This window comes from Pantherophis guttatus, chromosome 3 (assembly GCF_059756535.1).
Source record: "Pantherophis guttatus breed Tessera chromosome 3, ASM5975653v1, whole genome shotgun sequence".
Taxonomy (NCBI): Eukaryota; Metazoa; Chordata; class Lepidosauria; order Squamata; family Colubridae; genus Pantherophis; species Pantherophis guttatus.
The window spans coordinates 70,870,389-70,892,195 of record NC_142065.1 but is presented as its reverse complement, the minus strand read 5'-3'; the positions used below and the strand labels follow the sequence as shown (position 1 = coordinate 70,892,195).

The following is a 21,807-nucleotide window of genomic DNA, read 5'->3' as shown; positions in this document are numbered from 1 at the left end:
TAGTGGGGAAATTATTTAGTTTTCTTATTTTATTAAATTTCACAGCAGATGGATCTGATTAAAAAATAAATAAAAATCAACAGTTAAAACTGTTTATAAAAACCAGTTAATACAAATATAAATTAAAAAGACAAAAGGGAACATATCAGAATAAAATTCATGATGCAGCCAACACATTTTAATTAGCAAATTAAAATGTTTTAACCAACTACCAATGTTAGTTGAGCAGGCTAAGAAACACTTAGCAGATATTGGTTAAGTAGCTGAATTGTTGATGAATTTTATATAACTGTTATATAAATAAATGTCATATAAATCAAATTACACTTCAATGCTTTAAATATGAATTCTACCTTTATAGACTAAATAAGACCTGATGCCTGTAACAATCTTACTGCCTGGCTAGTCAAAGTAATATATATATGCATTTAACTTCACCACTTGTGGCGAAGATTTTGTTGATTTTAAGTCATGCTGCAGTAGCAACAAGGAAACTACCGGTAAATGTTTTTGTTCCTTTGATTTATTTAAACCCATATTCTCATCAGAATTTTATTCAAATGCTGACTGTAGATCCCCTAATTGCAGCTGAAAAGTTATTCACTAACATCTTTAAGAAAATGCCCTCATAATTCAGCCTTCCAGATCCTAGCCAAAGCCAGCTGACAACTTTTTGACTTGATGCTGACATAGCATTTTTCATTTTTCTCAAAGCAAGTCTGTGTAACATTTGTGTGGCTCCAGCAGCAGTTGTAGCAGGGATGTAGTCGGGCTGGATCTGTCCTGCTCCTACTGAGTGACAGCAGTTCTTGCATACATATGCAGTTTTCTCTATCACCATTGACTTTCCATGACTACTATGGTTTGTGTTGCTGAATTGACATGACATTAGCTGCAGAACCCAACTACTAAAGGAAATGATAGACCCAGGACCATTTTAAAGCAGCCTGCCTCTGAAACCTGTGTACAGAATCTTTAGCAACTGTCTTGTTAAGTGACCATTTGCAAATACAACTAGTAAATGGTAATAAAAAAAACATTTTCTGACCAATGTGTACATTTATACCCACAATTCCGGGCATGACAATAACACGCTGGAGTGTAACACTGGTATTTCTGCATGAGAGAACTTTTAAGTGAAACAGCTTCAACTTGCAATCTGCAGCATGTCACTCCCTTGTGGTTTACTCAGTGACCATTTTGCTGGAACTTTGTGGTTGCTAAACAAGGATTATCTGCATACACTAAAACACAAGCAATGACCTCTAGGGCCTCCAATGCCCTAGAAGACAACCTGCCTTTTGCAGTAGCTATTGTCAGGCTTCCCTCCTTGAGTTCCAGACAGAAAAGTTAATTGAAGGAATAAGAATTCAGGGGATCAGATTGCTTTATTAGAATAAAAGTTTTTAAAACAATAACAACTACCTTACTTTCAAAGGAAGCACCTTTAGGCAATTCATGGTAGCAAAATGCTTCTCTATTTCTTCCTGCTTTTTTGATACAAAAAATTGGAATCTTGTCTTTTTAGCAAAAGCAGGTCTCTCTGTGTCTTCACTATTAAATAATAGCTATATTTTTGTGTTTGGCACTCTGCAGCAACAGAGCATATTATGTCAGAAATCTTTGCCTCCTGACCTGGAGAAATATTTATCAAATCAGTTGTTTGGATGTGCCCTCACTCTCATTCTCTTTGGGTAGCCAAGGTCTTGAGTGGCCTTGCTTACACTCCTCTCATCTTTCATAATATCTTACTCAATTTGTATTTGCCTTTGCTGTTCTTTGAAATTTCTTTGAACCTCTTTTTTAATATGATGTCCTTTTTTGCTCTCTGTTTTTCCCTTTAAGTTTCTCTATGCTTTTTCTTTTTTTAGGCTCTTCATGTTCCTTCTACTAACGAACGTTGATCCTGCCTTCTAGCCCACTGGTTTCTAAATTGTCTTTCTGATACAATCTGGGTTTCTATTGTGGAGAATCGGTATTCCTAGCCAAACCAAAAATATCCCCCTTCCAACAGAAGCTGGACTGCTGTTACTCAGACAACAAAAAAGTTAATATACAAAGCATCCAATATCATATCACAAATCATCATGTTTCACTCCCATTTGTACAATAACAATTAATTTAGTGTTCCTGGACTCAAATGGTTTGCTCTGACCCAGAATTAAAAGTAAAATTGAAATAAAGAAGGGAATTATACATTCTAATTTATAAAAACTTCGTGTTTATACATCACATAAATATATATAGTTGAATTAGTATTTATCCTTGAATCAGCAAACTCTTTGTTGGGCTTGTATGCTATTTAATTGCTGGCAACTCTGAGCACCCATAAATAAGGTTGAAAAATAAAGATGCAATATGTACAAATCCATCCATCCATAGACAAACTGACTGATTTTATCCGTAAGAAGGTCCCTGAGAAGATCAATGAAAGCTGCTGTGCAATTCCAAGGAAAAACTACATATTTATGTATCTTAAAATAAATAGGCAAAAGTTTTTTTTATTTTTTTATTTATTTTTTTAATTTGATTTATATGCCGCCCTTCTCCGGAGACTCAGAGCGGCTTACAATGCATTAAGCAATAGCCTTCATACTTTTGTATATTTATACAAAGTCAATTTATTGCCCCCATAATCTGGGTCCTCATTTTACCTACCTTAGAAAGGATGGAAGGCTGAGTCAGCCTTGAGCCTGGTGAGATTTGAACTTGCAGTAATTGCAGGCGGCAGATGTAAGTGGATGTTAATAACAGTGCTTTAGTCTGCTGAGCCACTAGAGCTCAGCGGTCAATAAATGAATTATTGTAAATCTAGGATTACCTACCTGTATGGCTCTACATTAGAAGGATGAAGCTTCCATCAATATGAAAGCATTATTAGGCTTTGCACAATGTGCACACCACAAATGACCAGAACCATGATGAATTTGGAGAATCCTTGAAGGTCTTAAGTGGAGGTTAAAGTATTTTATTTAACCCTAACCCATTCTTCCTTATCCTTTATCCATTCTTTTAATATGCAAACAAGAAGTTCAGGGAAGAACAAAAGGAATGTTGGCAGATGATATTTTTGTGCTGTGCCCTTAATAGATGATGATAATGATGAGTGGAGGCTTGCTCTTTGAAAATATATTGAAAAGTCTGTACAGGTTACCTGACTCAAAGTAATTCTGTATTAACTGCTGTAATCTTTTGTTTATTATTATCTGAGACTTCCTACTAAATAGAAGAGGGTAACCACTGAATCTGTGGTGCATTGGGAGACTCCTTTTCCCCCTTAAAATCGGAGTTAGCAGTATGCCAGTGTCTCTAAGCTGGAAGTTTGGAAATAGGGCAAAGTGCTGGTGCCAAGAAGAGCAAGTTACAGACTGTGTGACTATAGCTTTCTTTGTTTCCTCTTGTTGTTTCTTCCTAATCCATTTCTGCTATGGGGATTTAGGTCCCTGGAAAATATGCAAACCACAGCAGGACAAAATCTCCAGCAGAATTTGAGCCCTGAAAGATGCTTCTGTTTCTTGGGGCCAAGCTGATTGGTTCATACGTTTCCTTAGGTAATTGCTTCCATCAGTAAGACAATGTTCATATAAATATCCAGCACAAAACCCTTACTTCGGTGCTCTGTCTTTGGCTCAGGAAAGTCTCCATTCTTTCCTGAGGAAAAAATGTCCAGCCGGTAAGTATCCTCTAGGATTTTCTATGAATAAAGATTTACTGTTGACCAAATAAGTCTAGTCCTGCTGCTAGATAGCCTATTTCTAGAAGCAGGAGGGACATCCTGTATGCTGTCAAGCATTGTGCTAAGAATCTGAGGGACTTTATGGAAGAAAACAAGTAAAAATCCTATAGATGATGAGAAACTGAATATTTAGAAGCAGTTTTTTCTCTACTTTTAACTATTGAAATTGAACCTATTGTATAAAGATCTATTGAGTTAAACTTCCATTTAATAATAAAATTATTCAGTTGTTCTTCGATGAATTAGTTTTTTTTTTCTCCTTTGAAGAGCAGACCCACATACGTTTCATTTATTAATCTTTCTGATTGTCTGACCTATGGAGAACTGTTGCTATTCAAAATTATATATCTCCAGAGCTTCACTAAGCAAGCATAGCTGAAAACCTGATTTTCAAAAAAAAAGTCTTAGGAGGAGGTTACAGAAAATAATGCTACTGAAGGGTTCAGGTATATGCAAGACTGCAGGAATAGGAAAATAATTGGCACATGTAAGTGTACAATTTCATCTACTGAAGGAATTTTATATTGTTAGACTATTATAGCTGCTGTTGAAAATACCCCTTCATTCCCGAGCAGGTATCTAGAAACACAACAACTATGCTAAAACAAAAGACTTTCCAGATTTCTTCTTTCATCCAATTATTGGGAAAACTATTAAAGAAAATGCTAAATGCTTTGATTTTCTTAACATCTTGCAGATTTGAGCATCCAGCTGGTGGATACAAGAAGCTTTTTGAGACTGCAGAAGAACTGTCTTCACCAATAACTGCTAATGTTACAGGTTTGTGCCTTGCAAGCAAAGCACAGTCAGTCCCGATTAGCACATAGATAGGAGTCCAGTGTTACAGCCTAGCCTGGGAAAAAGAAATGGGAAATAATTTTTGTACAATTGTCAAGAAAACTATGGATGTGCCAATGTAGTCCTCATGAGTTGAGCTCATGTTGGTGGCATCTTTACCTTTCTGCAGCTTTCTTTTGCCTTCGTGAAAATGAAATCATCTCAAGATGTAGATAACGAAAATGAATAGGTAGAATTTACTGCAGAAAACCAAGCCCAGTTCACATAATTAAAACCAGATAGATTTGTATTTTCTAGGTGTTTAGAATTGCCATTGCTCCAGTACCTGGTCACTGGCCATGCTGATTGGGGTTGATGAGATCTGAAATCCAAAATTTCAGAATGATGTCAGATTGAGCACACAACACTAAACTGTAATGTGCTTTTTTTCTCCTTTTGCTGATATCTCAATAGAATATTACAGAACATAAGGACTCATATGAAAACAATGATTTCACATTATAGTTTGTGTTAATGCAACCTTGTTAAAATGGGAATCATTTTAGCGAATGAAAGTGGATAATCCTAAACTACATTTTATTTGCAATATTAATTTAATTACAGTAGATGTAAGGTTGAATTTCTGAATCTTTTTATTTCCACAAATGAAGAACTTGGTTTATTACCTTGCTCTAACTATAAATTCTGCAGCAATTCAAGCTGAAATCATTGTGTATCAGTCGGCTACAGTCATACAGTAGTTAAACTAGCAAGCAATAGGTACCAAATCACAGAGGGACTAATGTTAGAAAGCAAAGGATTCCAGGTGATATCAAGTTTCCTGTGTTACCCAAGATCAGAACTTATGCATCTCTGTACCTACTCCCCATAAGAGTATTTAGGTCTAGGGCTTTTCTAAACACTTAAATTGTGAGGGTAATATAAAGTTGTATGCTAAAAAGAGTCTAATTTGTTTCAGAGATCCCAACTGTTCTCACAGGTGGTCATAGGACTATAGTTGTTAATCTTGCTAGTGTTGAAAGAGCACACAAGCATTTTGGAATAAGAGCTGCTCATTTCCAAGTGATTTACATCTTAAGAGAAAGTTTAGAAGGAATGGTTTGGCTGGCAGTTATACAGGTAGTCCTTGATTTATGACTGCAGTTAGGACCAAAACTTCCGTTGCTAAGCAATTATTAAGGGAGTTGAACCCCATTTTACGATCTTTTTTGCCACATTTATTAAGGGAGTCGTTGCAGTGATTAAGTGAATCATGCAGTCATTAAGTGAATCTGGCTTCTCCCACTGACTTTGCTTGTTGGAAACCAGTTGGGAAGGTTACAAATGGTGATCACATGGCCCTGGGACAATGCAACTGTGATAAATCTATGCTGCTTGCCAAGGGCTTGAATTTTGATCACGTGATTGTGGGGATACTGCAACATTCATAAGTGTGAATAACAGTAATAACTTAATTTTTCCAGTGCTGTTGTAACTTCAAACAGTCACTAAATGGACTAAGTCAAGGACTACCTGTATATTCTGATTAAGATTGACCAAACTTTTTCTCAGTGTAATCTTCCTTTCACTGGTTGTGTGCAACCAGAGGCTGAGCAGCAATTTGTTGGTAATACTTAAATTAAATTTAGTGTATTAAGTAGGATGTGTGACCTAAATTGTCCTGTCTCATATTCTGATACTATAAAACAGGGGTGTCAAATACACGGCCTGCAAGCCGGATGCATCACATGCTGGCCATGCTCAACCCCGTTTTAGCGAAGGGGGGAAAAGTAGCAATATGTCACGTGACAATGTGGGTTTGACACTCCAGTTATAAAAGCAGCTCCATACAGAACATAGTACAGTTGTGCTGTCTGGATGCCAGTAATCTAGATAACCAAAGCGAGAAAGTTTATACCTATCTCAGACCTGCTATAACCTTCTATTCTTACTATAAGTAACCCTCCATTGTCTAAAATATGTTTCAGAAAGATGTGGAATGGAGGTTTGTGAGGCAGGCAGATAACTAGGCAAATATCCAGCCTTGCAATCCCAGAGGTGGTCAATCCTGCATTTCCAGCCACCATAACCAATCCTGAGCGAGATATTCTGGAAATTCAGTATTGTACAGCTTTAGCTATTTGACTAAGAATGCTGAACCCAATTCTGCTCAGGAGTCTCAAGTCCGTAGTAATAAATAAGAGGTATCTTTACTTCAAACAGTGAAACCTCAATAGGACCTTCATTTCTCAACCTTTTTAGTAGATATTTTTTGCTCGTTTGCAACAGGTAAAATTCCAGTTTGGCTGAAAGGCAGTCTGCTCAGATGTGGGCCTGGTTTATTTGAAGTTGGATCAGAACCGTTTTATCATTTGTTTGATGGCCAAGCACTTCTTCACAAGTTTGACTTCAAGGAAGGCCATGTCACTTATTACAGGAGGTAAGTTACACTTCCTGCCTGCTTTTTCCATCCTGCAGTCCAGCAACTCATCCACTCTTACCAATTCATTAAAATCCAATTTACATTAAAAGCTTATTCTGTTCCAAAAAGAGAATATGAATTTTTGACTGCTTAGGTTCTGTAAAATGAAAATCTGTTTCAGAAACTGTATGGAGGGAATATGAGGACTGTAAAGCACATAAACAATGAATATATAGGTAGTCCTTTACTTATGACCAGTTACTTAGTAAACCTCTGACAATCCGTCACTCCTGTGACCACATGACAATACGTTGAACACTTGGCAACCTGTCCACATTGGACTACTGGTCTAACATGGACATTTGTTGTATCCCACCATCACGTGACTGCCTTTTACACCATTTTTGCCAAAAACCATGCCCATAGCAAACCAAACCTTAACAACTGTAGATTCACTTAATGACCATGGTGATTTGCTTCACAATCATCACAAAAAAGGTGATAAAATAGGGTTGCTCAAATGACCAACCTGCTTTACGATCTTCACAGGTTATGACCGTGATGGGCAGTCTCCATTACAGTGGTAACTTGAGAACAACCTGTACAATTGTTTGTATCTTTATCCATGTCAATGTTTCCTTTCAGAGTAACTCTTTCAGACAACATTTAAACCAGTTTTTCCTTAAAGAACTTTGCATGTTTGCTTTCTTGCAGCATTTGCTCTTTTAAAATGAATATCTGCAAGAGGCTCATGTAGAAGTCAATTGGACTTCTCTATTGCAAGTATTTCCATATTAAGTCCAAAGAAAGCAGGGCATTTGTTGTGTCGTGAATGAATTCAGTGTTCATCCAGATTAAGTCTCTATTTGTTTGCCTTCATCAATTCCAAAAGTCCTTCCTGAAACATTGCAACACTTTCTCTAAGATTATTGGGAGGAAATAAAAGGAAGATTTTTTTCTTTTCATCCGTGTTCTGCTTCTTAGATGTGAATGGAGTATTTACTAGCCTCGTTTACGAACCTGGGATTGGGTTTCATCCCAGAGATGGCTCTGGAATATATTAATAGAAGTGAGAAATGAGCTGGTAAAATGTAAGTAGAACATAATACATAATCTTGCTTTATTTCTCCATAGGTTTGTTCGAACTGATGCCTATGTTAGAGCAATGACTGAGAAGAGAATAGTACTCACAGAATTTGGAACATATGCTTACCCAGATCCATGCAAAAATATATTTTCCAGGTGAAAAAAAATAAAGGTATAATTATGGAAAGCCTGAAACATATTGTTGTATTATGCAGCAATCTAGAAATAATCTACTTTCTTTGTGGTTGTGTCCGGCAGATTTTTTTCATACTTCCAAGGTGTGGAGATCACTGACAATGCCCTGGTGAATGTGTATCCTGTGGGAGACGATTTTTATGCCTGTACTGAGACAAACTTCCTAACAAAAGTCAACACAGAAAACCTGGAAACAATTAAAAAGGTCTTTTTATAGATTAAAGACAGACACAAGTGAAAATTGGAAATGAGTATTGATGGCACACATAATGTATCACTTACAGAACACCTAAAATGGGAACAGTAATTGAAGAAGTATTTATAGAGCATTTTATTGTAATATAGTCTTATACAGAGCTATATATTTTATCTGCTAATTAGAATCTCATTCAATCCCATTTTCATTTAGTACAAGAATTACCAGAAAGCACTATTAGAAATAAAAATAAGACTGTTTAGAATTAGTACTAAATCCACATAAGATTTTGTTATTTAACAATGGAAACAGAAGTGATGTTATAATTCCAGAGCAGTTGTGTGATTTTTTTTCTTAGTAACCATAGCTCAGCAGTTGAATTGTACATCCTATTTGTGGTCAGTAAGTGAAAGGGATATATATCTTTCAATTGAATGCTATGTGCTGGATGCAGGTGAATGCAATTGCACCCCTGTAATAATATTCTCTGATCTCTTGTATTCATCCCATCAAACCCAAAAAAAATTTGGAATGGTATAGATCTCCTGCCACGGACAAGAGAGTTGGACTAGAAGACCTCCAAGATCCCTTCCAATCCTATTATTCTATGTTGTATGTTCTTTGAATCTTGTTTGTTTACATTCTGAAAGAAAAGTTTTTCTAAGCTAAATAGAGAATCATGGCCTTCTCTAAATTCACAAAAGTTGCACCTGTAGTTGTTCAGAAACTCATTTCCATTGCTATTCCACAAAGCATTTACAGATACTGTATTTCTGAGCACAAGGGCTCAGTTTTGTAACATAAGGTTAAGATTCCTGTTACGCTGCCTTCTAGCCTAGGATACGCTTTCTATTCCCACCTAATTGATCAATCTAGTGTAGTATGCTTTATTTAAAAATCACAAAATACAAATTTTTAAGGATAATGAAATTACCGTCTATCTTATTTAAAATCATAAAATATATTCAACACAATGTAATGTGCTTATAATCAATGCATTTTGTTGGTGACCAATGTATGGATTTCCCCCAAATTACTCTGTTATATTCTTCAGGTGGATATCAGCAAATATGTTTCAGTCAACGGGGTCACAGCACACCCTCATATTGAAAATGATGGAACAGTTTATAATATTGGCAACTGCTTCGGAAAGAATTTATCCTTTGCCTATAATATCATAAGGATACCTCCCATCCAAGCAGGTCTGTTCGCTTTCAAGCAGCAGCTGCTAAAATCAGAATGTTTCTCCCTTCCAGTGCAGATTAAACCAACTTGATATAGTTTCTTTTTCTGAAAAAAAAAAGGCTTTTCTAATATTCAAAGAATCAAGACATGTATTTAAATTCTGAATGTTTATTTATTCACTAGAATTGTCTTTTCTTTTTTTTGTATGAATTTTGATTAATTAGCCTATACAACTAAACACAGGTAAATGCATTGCCACCTCCTTGTCTTTCTCAGATAAGAGAGATCCAATGACAAAATGCGAAGTGGTGGTTCAGTTTCCCTGCAGTGACAGATTCAAGCCGTCTTATGTGCACAGGTAAAAGACAACTCCTCAAAAAGATGTATTTAAATATGTTAGGCATAGCTTTATAAAATATTTATTTCTTTTATTTATCATTTTACTTATTTAAGTTTTAAAACCATCTAATAGCCAAAACTATTACAATAAACACCCTAAAGAATACAATCCAAGTTAAAACATATACAATCAAATCAAATACAAATACAAGTGGACAGGAGCAAGACAATAATTGAAAAACAAATAATATGCATTAAAACACTATTTTAAAATAAAAAATGCAGTTAAAACACTATATAAATATCCTGGGAAAATAGAAAGGTCTTTACCAACATGATGTTAATCTGGGCAGCATGGAGGACCACCTCATGGGATAGAGCTTAAAATCCAGGTAGGTACATGAGGGTGAAAATGCTCCTTCAGATAACCTGGCCCTGAGCAGTCTAAAGTTTAAAGTTCAAAGCTTTGAATTTGACTCAGAAATGGACCAGCAGTCATTGCACATGATAAAGTATTGGCCTAAAATAATTGTATTGGCCAGTTCTATTGATCAGTCTAGCTGCTTTAATCTAAACCAATGGAAGTTTGCAGATCACTTTCAAAGGCAGCCTTATGTATGTTTTGTAATAACCCAACCTGGAATTTAAGAGTATGGGTAATGGTTGCATAGCTGTCTCTTTCCAAAGAGTTGCAGTTTTTAGATAAGCTGAAACTGATGAAAGGCACTCTCCATCACTGAAGCTACCTGGACATCTAGTGACAACAATGAATCTAGGTTCTGTCTCTCCTCCCCAGTTATGAACCTGCTCCTTTGAGATGAAGGTAGACCCCTCCAGTCCTACATGGACCCAACATTCTTGTCATATGTATAAAAGTGTTTACTGAGTTCAAATTTGAAAGTGATACATTTAGCCTAACAAGAAGCAAAAAAGAAACTATTGGCATTTGAAAAATGAATAGCTACATTTTGAATCTCATGTACATATGCAAAATGCTATGCCATCTCATATATGATCATCAATTGTCTTTCCTAACAGTTTTGGGCTAACTCCGAATTACATTGTTTTTGTGGAAACTCCAGTGAAAATTAATTTGTTCAAGTTTCTTTCTTCCTGGAGTCTTTGGGGAGCCAACTACATGGACTGTTTTGAGTCAAATGAAAAGATGGGGGTAAGTTTTTTAAATTTATTAGTCCCTTTGCCATGCTCTGTGTGTGTGCGCGCACGGATGTGTAATTGTGTGTATGCATGTGTGTGTAATTGTATGTGTATATACATACATACAGGTGAAACTCGAAAAATTAGAATATTGTGCAAAAGTTCATTTATTTCAGTAATGCAACTTAAAAGGTGAAACTAATATGAGATAGACTCATTACATGCAAAGCAAGATAGTTCAAACGTTGATTTGTCATAATTTTGATGATTATGGCTTACAGCTCATGAAAACCGCAAATTCACAATCACAGAAAATTAGAATATTGTGAAAAGGTTCAATATTCTAGGCTCAGTGTCCCACTCTAATCAGCTAATTAAGCCATAACACCTGCGAAGGGTTTCTGAGCCTTTAAATGGTCTCTCAGTCTGGTTCAGTAGGAATCACAATCATGGGAAAGACTGCTGACCTGACAGTTGTGCAGAAAACCATCATTGACACCCTCCATAAGGAGGGAAAGCCTCAAAAGGTAATTGCAAAAGAAGTTGGATGTTCCCAAAGTGCTGTATCAAAGCACATTAATAGAAAGTTATGTGGAAGGGAAAAGTGTGGAAGAAAAAGGTGCACAAGCAGCAGGGATGACCGCAGCCTGGAAAGGATTGTCAGGAAAAGGCCATTCAAAAGTGTTGGGGACTTGAACAGAGAGTGGACTGAGGCTGGAGTCAGTGCATCAAGAGCCACCACACACAGACGGATCTTGGACATGGGCTTCAAATGTCGTATTCCTCTTGTTAAGCCGCTCCTAAACAACAAACAAGGTCAGAAGTGTCTTACCTGGACTAAAGACAAAAAGAACTGGTCTGTTGCACAGTGGTCCACAATTCTCTTTTCTGATGAGAGCAACTTTTGCATCTCATTTGGAAACCAAGGACCCAGAGTCTGGAGGAAGAATGCTTGAAGTCCAGTGTGAAGTTTCCACAGTCTGTGTTGATTTGGGGAGTCATGTCATCTGCTGGTGTTGGGCCACTGTGCTTCATTAAGTCCAGGGTCAATGCAGCCGTCTACCAGGAGATTTTGGAGCACTTCATGCTTCTTTCCGCAGACGAGCTTTATGGGGATGCTGACTTCATTTTCCAGCAGGACTTGGCACCTGCCCACACTGCCAAAAGTACCAAAACCTGGTTCTATGACCACAGGATTACTGTGCTTGATTGGCCAGCAAACTCGCCTGACCTGAACCCCATAGAGAATCTATGGGGCATTGCCAAGCGAAAGATGAGAGACATGAGACTGAACAATGCAGAAGAGCTGAAGGCCACTATTGAAGCATCCTGGTCTTCCATAACACCTCAGCAATGCCACAGGCTGATAGCATCCATGCCACGCCGCATTTTATTTATTTTATTTTATTTTATATAACTTATATGCCACCCTATCTCCATAGGATTCTGGACGGCTCACAACAATTAAAACAAGCCAATAAAAACATAAAATACATACATAAACAAATATTAAAACCCATTAAAATAATTGAAAACCCCCTCAGTCCAGGCTAGGTGCCACGAACAGCCATGTTTTTAATTCGCGGCGGAAGGTGCGGAGGTCAGGAGCCAGCTGAAGTCCCAGGGGGAGTTGATTCCAAAGGGTGGGCGCACCCACAGAGAAAGCTCTACCCCTGGGGGCCGCCAGCCGACATTGTCTAGCTGACGGTACCTGGAGCAGGCCCTCCCTGTCGGAACGCACCGGGCGATGGGAAGCTGTTGCTGGTTACAGATGGTCCGCCAAATATCCTGGGCCTAAGCCATGTAGAGCTTTATAGGTCATTACCAGCACCTTTAATCTCACCCGGAAGGCAACCGGCAACCAATGCAAGCTGCGCAGGAGAGGTGTTACATGGGAGTATCGGGATTCTCCCATCACAACCTGCGCGGCTGCATTCTGTACCAGCTGAAGCCTCCGAGTGGTCCTCAAGGGCAGCCCCATGTAGAGAGCATTACAGTAGTCAATACAGGAGGTGACTAGCTCATGAGTAATTGTGCGTAGGGCATCTCGGTCCAAATAGGCTGGCACACCAGACGAATCTGGGCATATGCCCCCATGGTCACGGTTGTTATATGATCTTCTAGACTCAATCGCGAATCCAGGAAGACACCCAAGTTGCGTGCCCTGTCTATGGGGTGGGGTAAAACTTCACCCCCTATAGCCAACGATGGAACTTCTCCTTCGAACTGAGATGCCGGTATCCACAGCCACTCAGTCTTGGCAGGGTTGAGCTGAAGCCTGTTCCTCCCCATCCAGATCTGCACCGCTTCCAGGCACCGGGACATCACATCGAGGGCATCACTGGGTTGATTCGGGGTGGATATAAAAAGCTGAGTATCATCAGCATACTGATGGTACCTCACTCCGAAACCACGGATGATCTCCCCCAGCGGTTTCATATAAATGTTGAACAGAAGGGGCGAGAGAACCGACCCCTGGGGCACCCCACAGTGAGGGGCCTCATGGTTGATCTCTGCCCCCCTGTCAACACCGCTTGCGTCACCACGAGAGATAGGAGAACCACCGTAAAACAGTGCCTCCCACTCCCAACTCCTCGAAGCGCTGCAGCAAGATACCATGGTCGATGGTATTGAAAGCCGCCGAAAGATCTAACAGGACCAGAATAGAGGAATAACCTCTGTCCCGAGCCCTCCAGAGATCATCCACCAGCACGACCAATGCCGTCTCTGTGCTGTACCCGGGCCTGAAACCCGATTGGTATGGATTGAGGTAATCTGCTTCATCCAGGGCCATCGAGAGCTGACGTGCATTGACGCAGTAATTGATGCAAAAGGGGCCGAAACCAAGTACTGAGTACATATGCATGCTTATACTTTTCAGAGGTCCGATATTGTTCTATGTACAATCCTTGTTTTATTGATTTCATGTAATATTCTAATTTTCTGAGATTGTGAATTTGGGGTTTTCATGAGCTGTAAGCCATAATCATCAAAATTATGACAAATTAAGGCTTGAACTATCTCGCTTTGTAATGAGTCTATCTCATATATCTCACCTTTTAAGTTGCATTACTGAAATAAATGAACTTTTGCACAATATTCTAATTTTTTGAGTTTCACCTATACATACATATACATACATATATACATACATATATATTTAAATCAGCTGAAATCGATGAAAGGCACTTTCCATCATTAAAGCTATTTACATATACAATTACACACACACGCATGCATATACACAGTGACACAAGAATATAGTTTTATTATTTAACAAAGTTTTAATAATATTTAATTTTTAAAGGTATGGATGCATGTTGCTGACAAGAAAACAGGGGAGTACCTCAACATCAAATACAGAACTTCACCTTTTAATCTTTTTCATCATATTAATACTTATGAGGATAATGGATTTCTTGTTGTGGATTTATGTACATGGAAAGGGTAGGTACTGAAAAACCTATGTGTACAGAAAATGCTACAACTATAATTAAAAGCAATCTTTCTAGCCCCGTTACTGGACTCCAGGTGCCATAATCTTCTAGCTGAGGATATATTTGAAGAATGTTAGTTCAGAAGACTAGCTTTTGAATGACTTCTATATATTCGTTTTCAATTATTCTTTCTTCATATATTTGCAGTATAACAGATTGCTTTCAGGGATTATCACATTAGTTTATTATTCTGTTCAAATGAGTAAACAATAACACAATAAAGTCAAGAGGTAGTTAATTTAGTGGCACACATAAAAATAGAAGAAAAAACAAAGGAAGCACAAGAATACAGGACTAGCATCAGTCTGCCTTTGGCAACCACAGTAAGGAACTCTGATTGAATAGAAAGTGAAATTTATTCTTAACAGTACAAGTGACATTTGTTAAAGGTCGGTTTTTCTTTTTAAGAGTAAGAAACAAAGATTGTGTCAGCATAGAATAATGCTGTGATGACAAAGAACTTAACAAAATATATGTGACTTTTCATGAGATACTTCAGGATATTGAAAGGATTCTGATTTGGCTAGTACTAATAGTTTTATTAATTTTCTTGTGGTTACTTTTTGTTTTATTTATTTATATGCCACCTTTATTATTTTTATAAATAACTGAAGGAGGCAAACATATCCAACACATTTTTCTCCTCCTATTTCCCCCACAAGAACAACCCAGTGAGGTTGGTTGGACTGAGATTGGGTGCTTGGCCCAAAGTCACCCACTTGTTTGCAGAGCTAAGGAGGGACATGCACTCATGGTCTCCTGCTTTCTAGCCTGGTGCCTTAACCACTAGACAAATTGTCTCTATATTTTGTTTGTAGCTGTACTTGATTTGGGTGCCATTAACTAGAAAAATATAAATTTACACAGTAATATTTTTTGGCACTTACATTTCAGTGACCCAGAAATTATTATTCTGCCATAGTCAAATAGGTAGCTGTTCGGCTAGATCCCCTGACCTGTTCATTGAGAAGCTGATGCCTTTTATTCCTCTATAGATATGAATTTGTTTACAATTACTTATACTTAGCCAATTTACGAGAAAACTGGGAAGAAGTGAAGAAAAATGCACTAAAAGCTCCTCAACCTGAAGTTCGACGGTATGTCCTTCCCTTAAATATTGAGAAGGTAAGAATTAAATATTATACACTGGAAAGAAAACCAATATTTTGCACATGTAATGTGTACAGTTATTTGCCAGCAAGGACTTCATAGAGAATGCAATGTACATTGGGCTGGTTGGGTGTGTGATCATGTTCAGACGTTCTTTGCAACATTATTTTCAAGCGCAATATTTTGTATTTTCCCAAAAAACAAGAGGCATTTATATACAGGAATAATAAAAAAGAATGTTTTGAGGGAACATGGTTGAATTAGTGTTTCAATTTCCCCTCTTAAAATCAAGACTTAAAAAAAAAAAAAGAGTTCCTGAGATCTTTTACTTATATTGTTGGAATGTTGAAAAATGGGGCACTGTATAGAATGTTTCTTCTTACTTTCTTTTTTTGGGGGATGTTCTAGGCTGATACGGGGAAAAATCTAATCACATTACCTAATACAACAGCAACAGCAATTCTGCACAGTGATGATACCATATGGCTGGATCCAGAAGTTATTTTTTCAGGACCACGACAAGGTAAGGCTAAGCTCAGCAAAAAGCAAAAAAGACCATCCTAGCAAATACAAAAAACCAATTAAATGTGTTTGTTTTGCTTTATAGCTTTTGAGTTTCCACAAATAAACTATGCAAAATATTCTGGGAAACCTTATACATATGCATATGGTCTTGGACTAAATCATTTTGTTCCAGACAGAGTAAGTATTAATAGACTAGATTTGTTTTTGCAAAAAGGCAAAGAAAAGTTCAAGTCCAAACTATTTTATGTGGCTCATAGGAATATAGAAGATAGGTGCATCATCTTGAACTGCTTCTTTTGCTATTCAGGTTATTACTACATTTACTTTTAAGTCTATTTCCAATTTAACAGGAAAAAAAAATATCATTGTTGGGGAGAGGGAATGCTCTATTTTCCCTAGGGTGTTTGCAAACTACCTATTCTGGATGTCTATCTTTATTATAGGAAAAAACATACCAAGTATGAAATCCATAGATAGCAACTATACAATAAATCTTTCTTCCAGATCACACTATATCAACAGCAGTCACAGTTAACACAACGCGAAAGGGTTGAGTTTCTCATAAAGCTTTGTTCCTAATAGATTTCCATTCAAACAGATCACTGCATTGCTCATCCTAGCTCAGACTGCTCCTGCGCTCAAACGATCAAGAAAATGCAATGTATTTGCCCAAATGAACAGATGCAAATGTTTCATACTTTGATAAAAATAGATTTGATGCCGTCTGAGACTTGCATTAAGATTCATCTTTGAGCATGCTGTATAAAACCAAATAGCCTTTAAAAATGTAGTCAATTCTAACTTATCTGTTTTGTGTTCTCGGACAAATCTGATTTGTATTTGAACAAAATAAAAACAAAATAAAACCCTGACTAGGTGGCTCAGTGGCTAAGACACTGAGCTTGTTGATCAGAAAGGTTGGCAGTTCAGCTATTCAAATCCCAATACAGGTCTCCTGTGTGAGCAGGGGGTTGGGCTAGATGACCTCCAAGGTACCTTCCAACTCTGTTAATTACTTAAAATACAAAATGTATTCTTTTTAGGCACTAAAATAATATATATTTTGTTATGCTGTTCTACAAAAGATTATGAGCCTCTTGTAAGGCTGAGTTTTCACTTTCAATATAGGGTGATCAAATCAATGTGACAGCTCCCTATCTCTTGATTATATTGTTGTGGTTCCATCTTATACCTCATTTTATTCCATTCACAAGTTGTTCAAGTCCATTGTGGCTTAGAGTCACATACAATATACAAAATTTAAATTTTAAAATTTACAATAAAACAATACTTTGTTTTACAAACAAAAATATTATCCAAACAAATTGATCATCATTTCAGATCAGACAACCCCCAGAGGACTGGCTGTTCTCTCTAGCCCAAAGCCTGGGAAAAGAGCCAGTCTGAGGGACTCATCTAAATATGGTTGGGATGAGGTTCATAAGAATATCAGGGGAAAGTTATTGCAGTGGGCAGATACTACAATACAAAAGGTGGCATTACTTCATTGATGGGATCCAGAACTTGCCAATTCTGCCAGACTAGATAAGGCACAGGTGTCACTCTCATGGCGTCACGTTGCCATCATGTGATGTTTCGCAACATTTTTCCTATTCATGGAACTGGGCTGCTTGTGGGCTGCTAGTTTGACACCCCTGATATAAGATGAGCAGCAATTATGGACCACAGGTGGTCGCTCAAGTAACCAGGTGCTATGCCATGAAGGGCTTTATAGATGACAACACCATGAATTGCACCTGGAAGCCTGCTAGTAAGCAGTGCAAAGCCTATATTGCCTGACATAATTAAATGGGCATACCAAAAACCTGAAATAATTACATGGGCACACCAGAGCCTGAAGTATCACATGAGCATACCAAGGCATCATCATCTGTAGCTTCCAGATGGTCTTCAAGGGCAGTCCCAGGTATAGTGCATTGCAATAATCCAAACTTAAGATAATCAAAGCACAAGCTACTGTCTTAAGAGTCTCTCAGTCCAGCTATGGGCACAACTGGTGAATCAATTGAATCTGTGCAAAGGCCAACATGGCCCCAGTTGCCATTTCAAGCAGGAATTGTGAGTCCAAAAGATCCCTAGAAGAACTAGTCACAGAGGGCATAGTATAATTCAGAACTAAAGATGGAATATCTAGATCAGGGTGATCAAATAAATTCTTAATCAAAAGAGTTAAGTTTTAATCTTCACTTTTTAAAATGCAGTTCATTTAAATGCACGATAGCAGCAAGTCACAACAAAATGCAGAGCAGACCAAAGCTTATGCAACCAACCTTAGCAGGATTATCGATACAAATGTAAAGTACAATATTGTACAGTAGTCCTCAAGTTACATCCATTCATTGAATGATCATTTGAAGTTACAAAGGCACTGAAAAAAGTGACTTATGACCATTTTTCACATGACCAATTGCAGCGTCCCTGTGGTCACGTGATGAAAATTCGGACACCTGGCAACTGGCATATACTATTTATGATGGTTGCAGTGTCCTGAGGTCATATGATCACCTTTTGTGACCTTCTGACAAGCGAAGTCAATGGGGAAGCCAGATTCACTTAACAACCATGTTACTAGCTTAACAACTGCAGTGATTCACTTAACAACTGTGGCAAAAAAGGTCATAAAATGGGGCAAAATTCATTTAACGACTATCTTGCTTAGCAACACAATTTTTTGGCTCAATTGTGGTTGTAAGTTGAGGGCTACCTAAATGTGCACTGACAGAATGGGACAACTTGCAGTGACCATGGTCATCTTGCCGCAGTCAACTCTCTGTGGCCAATTCATGGCAGCCATCTTGCCATGGCCAACTCACCACAAGAAAACTTACTACAGGACAACTCATTGCAGGACAATCCACATGGGGTAACTCCATGCATTAAATATTTTCTGTCACTATTTCTTTGACATTATTTCCATTGACAAAAATGGGAAATAATGAATTGATGTTCAAAACATTCAAAATTGCCATTTTAAGATTGGAAGGTTTAGGAGCCAGAAGGTTTTGTGCATCGTAGTAGTGATGCATTGATTGATTTACCAGCCTTTTTAGAAAAATGCGTTTTTTAAAAATGAATTTTTTTTCCAGATTTGCAAAATGAATGTTAAAACTAAAGAGACGTGGGTATGGCAAGAACCAGATACATATCCCTCTGAACCAATCTTTGTTCCTCACCCAGAAGATATAGAAGAGGATGATGGTAATGTTATGACATTTTGATTAAAGTTGAGAAAAAGACCAGTGGTGAAATCTAAAATTTGTTACTACCGGTTCTGTGGGCGTGGCTTGGAGGTGGTGGGGTAATGTGACTGGGTGGGCATGGCCTTCTTCTTCTTCTTCTTCTTTTTTTTTTACTTTTAAAACCATTTTTTCTACAACCTCTTCGGCGAAATAATGCTTTCAAAAGGCTCTGCCGATCAGGCAACTCAGCTGGGATCGTCAGAGCTTGGATCGTCAGAGGCATTTAAAAGTAAAAATCTTTTTTTCTTTTAAATGGCTCTGACGATCCCAGCTAAGTTGCCTTGATCGGCAGAGGGTTTTTAAAAAACTCTCTGATGATCGCGCGGCTCAGCTGGGCATGGGGGGGGCGGGATTTTTGCTACCGGTTCTCCGAACCATCCACCTGCATCGCTACTGGATCGGGCGATCCGGTTCGAACCGGGAGCATTTCACCCCTGGCTTTATCCAAATTTGGCTCTATACATAAGAAAAGGATTTAATAAATATACTTAATTTATACCCACTAAATATTCCCTGGGGGAATAATGCAAAAATTAGTATGTTTCTGAATTACTGTATTATCTAACCTACTATCTGTGCTAAAGTTTTTGTGTTTCTTTGTTTATTTATTTATTTATTAATCAAATTTCTATACCGCCCTACTCCCGAAGGACTCAGGGCGGTGAACAGCCAAGATAAAATACAGATAATACAAATATTAAAAATCCCTTAAAATTATTAAATATTTTGGCCGAAGCACAGATTAAAACACCCAATTTATAAAAGTAATTTGCATTTATTTTGATACAGGTATTATTCTGAGCATAGTCATCAGTCCTGGCTGTGGACCAAAGCCTGCCTACCTTCTGATCCTGAATGCAAAGAATATGAGTGAGGTTGCCAGGGCACAAGTGGACATAAATATCCCAGTTACTTTCCATGGATTCTTCAAAAGAGCATGATGTCTGTCTTGTCTGTCAATCTTTCTTTTTAATACAATGTGCAGAAAAACATAAAGCATTCTTCTAATTATCTGCCAGTAATTTGCAAAATTAGTTTAACATTAACGATTTCCTGTGCTGAGGCCCAATTTTAATTTTAATACTTAAGAAAGTATCCATTTTTAAGAATGTTTTCCTGACTATAATGCACCATAAATAAGGATAATTAAATGTTGTTAGTACTGTAGATTCTGAGGAACAGCATCAGCATTATAATCTCAGTAAACTTCAGATAAACATTTACAATTAAAATTAAAATTGTTAAAATTGTTTGATAATAGAACATGGGTGAAACACAACAAATAACCTTGAACTCTGGCAGATTAAGTAGTGAATAATTAGAAATAAGTATTTAGCAAATTATTAGTTTGGAAACAACTTTAGATTTCTTATAGTTTTAATATTTGAACATAAATTATTTTTAAAAATTAAAGTAAAATAATTCATCTTTGTCACTTATCAGAGAAAATGATATTTTGAATTTGATCTCTCTGATACCTTAAATATCTTTATTTTACAAATAATGATTTGTCTAATAAAAATTATGTAAAATGTGAATATTTTTTTAAAAAATATTCATAGCTTCTCCTTATCTTCAACTGTACTACAGGTAGTCCTCGACAATTCATTTAGTGATGGTTCAAAATTACAACAGCACTGAAAAAAAACTTATGACTTATGATACAGGTAGTCCTCGATTTATGACCGTTTTTCACACTTACAACCATTGCAGCATCCCCATGGTCACATGATTGAAACTCAGATGCTTAGCAACTGACTCATATTTTTGATGGTTGCAATTTCCTGGGGTCATGTGAGCACCTTCTGTGACTTTCCAACAATCAAAGTCAAAGGGGAAGCCATATTCACTTACCACCTTTTTATTAACTTGATAACTGCAGTGATTCACTTAACAACTGTGTTAAGAGTAATAAAATGGGCCAAAATTCACTAAACAAATGTTTCATTTAGCAACAGATATGTTGGGCTCTATTGTGGTCATAAGTCGAGGGCTACCTGTATTTGTATCTTCAGATTTGAACACCTATATATTCACAGTATGTTCTGTATAAACTCTGGGAAGTGAAAACCTTTGCTTTAAATCTTTGAGACTTTAAAAAAATAATTTCTTGATTATATAAATTCTACATAATAGTGTTCTAACATTGGAGTTACATTGGGAAGTAAAAAATACTTTTCTTCTATATTGTAGCCAAGATCACAGATGGATGTGTCACAATGGGCAGGAGTCAAGATTGACTTGAGAGTGTCTGTACTTTTACCTATAGCATATAGATAAGAAAAACACATGATTAAATGGCAATATATAAATATTTGTTA

At 37.2% G+C, this 21,807-nt stretch overlaps 2 protein-coding genes across 14 annotated transcripts in view; one reads left to right on the top strand and one right to left on the bottom strand.

The window, feature by feature from the left end:
* The first annotated feature begins 3,583 nt into the window (after positions 1-3,583).
* RPE65 (retinoid isomerohydrolase RPE65) lies at positions 3,584-20,497 on the top strand. 4 transcript variants are annotated; one of them, XM_034433236.2, is made up of 14 exons: positions 3,584-3,673; positions 4,434-4,516; positions 6,803-6,953; positions 8,070-8,177; positions 8,280-8,421; positions 9,467-9,614; positions 9,874-9,955; positions 10,975-11,107; positions 14,402-14,541; positions 15,587-15,716; positions 16,110-16,224; positions 16,309-16,403; positions 19,334-19,445; positions 20,276-20,497. In XM_034433236.2, the coding sequence occupies exons 1-14, from the start codon at positions 3,663-3,665 to the stop codon at positions 20,425-20,427; spliced, it is 1,602 nt and encodes a 533-aa protein (XP_034289127.1). In that variant the 5' UTR covers positions 3,584-3,662; the 3' UTR covers positions 20,428-20,497. The 4 variants fall into 4 exon arrangements, 3 of the variants coding, with proteins under 3 accessions (XP_034289127.1, XP_087745930.1, XP_034289126.1); XM_034433235.3 differs by lacking the exon at positions 3,584-3,673 and having other exon boundaries at positions 4,242-4,516; XR_015733129.1 differs by lacking the exons at positions 3,584-3,673; positions 16,309-16,403 and having other exon boundaries at positions 4,241-4,516.
* The window catches only part of LOC117674965 (methylcrotonoyl-CoA carboxylase beta chain, mitochondrial-like), a 33,161-nt gene continuing 31,424 nt past the window's right edge, over positions 20,071-21,807 (bottom strand). For 7 of the 10 annotated variants that reach the window (XM_034433230.3, XM_034433227.3, XM_087889802.1 and 4 more), the window contains exon 14: positions 20,071-21,749. Coding sequence is in view for 3 of the 10 variants with exons in the window: in XM_087889801.1 (XP_087745927.1) it covers positions 21,746-21,749 (4 nt within the window). In the remaining 7 variants the exon portion in view is untranslated. The remainder of the gene's footprint in view (positions 21,750-21,807) is intronic. The other 3 variants (XM_087889801.1, XM_034433233.3, XM_087889803.1) reach the window with 2 other exon arrangements.